Source organism: Bison bison, unplaced genomic scaffold (assembly GCF_000754665.1).
Source record: "Bison bison bison isolate TAMUID 2011002044 unplaced genomic scaffold, Bison_UMD1.0 scf7180017864374, whole genome shotgun sequence".
Lineage (NCBI taxonomy): Eukaryota > Metazoa > Chordata > Mammalia > Artiodactyla > Bovidae > Bison > Bison bison.
In genome coordinates, this window is record NW_011494946.1 from 5,562,231 (window position 1) to 5,565,933 (window position 3,703).

Consider the following 3,703-nt stretch of genomic DNA (forward strand, 5'->3'; position numbering starts at 1 on the left):
GCTGAAGAAAATCATCAAAAACATCCAGCAAAACTGAAAAAAGCTGGAAAAGAAAGAAATTCGGGCAATGTCTGTGGTAAAAACCCAACTACTCCTTGCTCCTTGGGTTGAATTTACCTTTAAAAATCTTTAGCTTAAAAAAAAAATCCTGTGCACCGTGTTAGCATGCAGACATCAGCTTTGTGTAGTTTGCTTGCAAGAGCACAGATTCATGTATGCAGCTAAAAATAACTGGTTTAAGGAAATAGTAGAAGGCTGACTTTTATTTGACTTTAAGTATGGAGCTAACAGAAGCTGTCTGAGGGAGTGTTATAGAGTCTCACCCCATGGAGTGTCTGTACTTCATTGTGGAAACAATGATCTATTGCAGAAGTGGCAAACATACCCTTGACCTTTAGGGAAGATGCTCTGGCTTGTAGAAGGCTCCTTCATCTATGAGTGGCCACATGTGCTATGACCGAGTTTAAGGAACATTTTGGATCCGTCTAAGACAACCATGCTCCCTTGGTGGCTCAGATGGTAAAGAGTCCACCTGCAGTGTAGGAGACCTGGGTTTGATCCCTGGATCCGGAAGATCCCCTGTAGAAGGGAATGGCAACCCACTCCAGTATTCTTGCCTGGAAAAGTCCATGGACAGAGGAGCCTGGCAGGCTACGGTCTATGGGATCTCATAGAGTTGGACACAACTGAGCTACTAACACTTTCATTTTTCAAGGCAACTGTAGCATCAATTTTGGATTATGGCCAATGCCATTGCCACCTCTTACATGGGATCAACAAATTAAGCCAAACAGTAAACACATTAGAAAGAGATCTGAGGGCATTTGATTCTGAAGTTTCTAAAAGGCAGGGAAAGGATAGCTGAGATTTCTAGAGAGTGGTATGGTCAGTCTCACTTAGATTAGATGAGAGGTCGCCTCCCAGAGGTTTTGAATGTGCCTGCGTGATTCTGTCTCTGGTGCTCTATCTAGATGGCCATGAAAAGTTATTTCCTCTCTCTGCAGCTCAGTTTTCTGACCTGTAAAATGGGGATTATGTGAGTGCCTGACTCATGGGGTTGTTTTGAAGATGAAACTTGATAATTCATATGTTTGCCACACAGTAAGCATACAAGCGAGCTGCTAAGATGCTGATTTGTCCTTTGTCTTTTCCAAAGAAAACACATATCCAGAGGAAAGGAAAAACTAGACAGACATGGGAATACTAGGCAGGACAGTAACATTTCCCCTCCTTAGGCTAGACATTAACCACAGAAAAGCTTATCTTGCTGACTCTTAACGCTTTTTGTGTATAATGTCTGGAAGTGTGCTAAAGGTCACTAAGGCAGTGGTTTTCAATCTCGGCTGTAACTGAGAATCATCTGAGAAGTTTGAAGCATTCTCACCACCCAGGCCTCATCCCAGAGCAATCCAATCAGAATCTCTAGGTGTGGAACTGAGCCGGTGATTCTCCTGAGCAACTGAGAGTGAGAAACACGGCCCCAGTGAGTCTTTCCGCACAGAATCAAGGTGAACAGGGTGGAAGAGAGCCTCCTCATGATGTAGTTCAATGCTATTCACAGGGGCAAGACGGTTTCCAGAATTCCCCGGAGCTCTGTTCCTTGGCCCTGGCCAGTGCCCTCTCCCGCTGTATCCCACGGTTGCCCCGAGCCTTTGCCTCCTCCTCACCCCCCTTCCTCCATATCTTCTCCTCTAGCACCTGCCCTGTTTTCTTGGTTTCAGAAGTAAAGGCAGCCAAGTGCAACCTCCTGCAACTCCCTGTGTAGCTGCCAGCCTTGCTCCCTGCCCGCCCTCCAGTCAGAAGAAAGAGCTGTTTCTTGTCTTTAAGGGTGTGCTGAAAGCCATCAAGGGACCAAAGGGCTGGTCAGACCTCAATGACTGCAGCTCCTCAGGGCTGAATCACTGCTGCCCACTGCCTTCCTCGTCAAGTCCTCTCCTGTGTTAGCTGCAGAGACAACATAATTTTTGAAATTTATCCTTTCTTTATTTTTTAATGGAAATATAGTTGATTTCCAGTGTTCTGTTAATTTCTGCTCAGTGACTCAGTTATGTGTGTGTGTGTGTGTGTGTGTGTGTGTGTATTCTTTTCCATTGTGGTTTATTACAGGATATTGAATACAGTTCTCTGTGCTTTATAGTAGGACCTTGTTGTCTATCCACTCTATCTTCTAACCCCAGACTCCCAGTCCATCCCCCCTAACCATTTTCCTCATAGCAACCACAAGTCTGTTCTCTGTGTAAGTGGGTCTCTTTCTGTTTCATAGATAATTTTATTTGCATCATATTTTAGATTCCACATATAAGTGATATCATATGGTATTTGTCTTTTTTTCTGATTTATTTCCCTTAGTATGATACTCCGTAGGTCCAACTGTGCGCGTGTGTCTGAAGTTGCTTCAGGCGTGTCTGTCTCTTTGGAACCCCATGGACTGTAGCCCACAGACTCCTCTGTCCTTGGGATTCTCCAGGCATGAATACTGGAGTGGGTTGCCATGCCCTCCTCCAGGGGATCTTCCCAATCCAGGGACTGAACCCACATCTCTTAGGTCTCCTGCATTGGCAGGTGGGTTCTTTACCACTAGCACCACCTGAGAAGCCCCTAGGTCCAATGCTGCAAATGGCATTCTTTCCTTTTCATGGCTAATGTTCCATTGTACCTATGTACCATATTTTCTTTACCCATTCATCTGTTGATGGATATTGGGTTGTTTCCATGTATTGGCGAATTGCAAATAGCGCTACTGTGAATGTTGGGATACATGTATCTTTTTGAATTATATTTTTTTTCCCCCAGATATATGCCCAGGAGTGGGACTGCAGAAACATATGGCAACTCCATTTTTAGTTTTTTTGAGGAACCTCCACACTGTTCTCCATAGTTGCTACAGCAATTTATTAATATATTCCCACCAACAGTGTAGGAGAGTTCCCTTTTCTCCAAACTATCTCCAGCATTTGTTATTGGTAGACTTTAAAAAAAAGTTAATTTATTTTTTAATGGAAGGATAATTGCTTTGCAGAATTTTGTTGTTTTCTGTCAAACTTCAACACGAATCAGCCATAGGTGTACATATATCCCCTCCCTCTTGAACCTCCCTCCCATCTCTCTCCCCATCCCACCCCTCTAGGTTGATACAGAGATCCTGCTTGAGTTTCCTGAGACACATAGCAGGTTCCTGTTGGCTGTCTATTTTATACATGGTAATGTCAGCTTCCATGTGACTCTCTCCATACATCTCATCCTCTCCTCCCTTCTCCCTGTGTCCATAAGCCTGTTCTCTATGTCTGTTTCTCCACTGCTGCCCTGCAAATAAAATATTCGGTACCATCTTTCTAGATTCAGTATATATACATTAGCACATGGTATTTATCTTTCTCTTTCTGACTTACTTCACTCTGTATAATAGGCTCTAGGTTCATCCTCCCCCTTAGAGCTGACTCAGATGCAGTCTTTTTTATGGCTGTGTAATATTCCATTGTGTATATGTACAACTTCTTTATCCATTCATCTGTTGATGGACATCTAGGTTGCTTCCATGTTCTATCTATTGTAAAGAGTGCTGCAATGAACATTGGGGTACATGTGTCTTTTTCAATTTTGCTTTCCTCTGGGTATATGCCTAGGAGTGGGATTTCTGGGTCATATGGTGGTTTTAGTCCTAGTCTTTTAAGGAATCTCCATACTGTCTTCCGTAGTGGCTGTA

At 43.5% G+C, this 3,703-nt stretch overlaps 1 protein-coding gene across 1 annotated transcript in view; it reads left to right on the forward strand.

Annotated features, from left to right (window-relative positions):
- The window catches only part of LOC105000759 (collagen alpha-4(VI) chain-like), a 123,982-nt gene extending 122,038 nt beyond the window's left edge, over positions 1-1,944 (forward strand). Inside the window, 1 exon segment of the mRNA XM_010856754.1 lies at positions 1,797-1,944. Coding sequence (XP_010855056.1) covers positions 1,797-1,944 — 148 coding nt within the window.
- Positions 1,945-3,703: the final 1,759 nt, after the last annotated feature.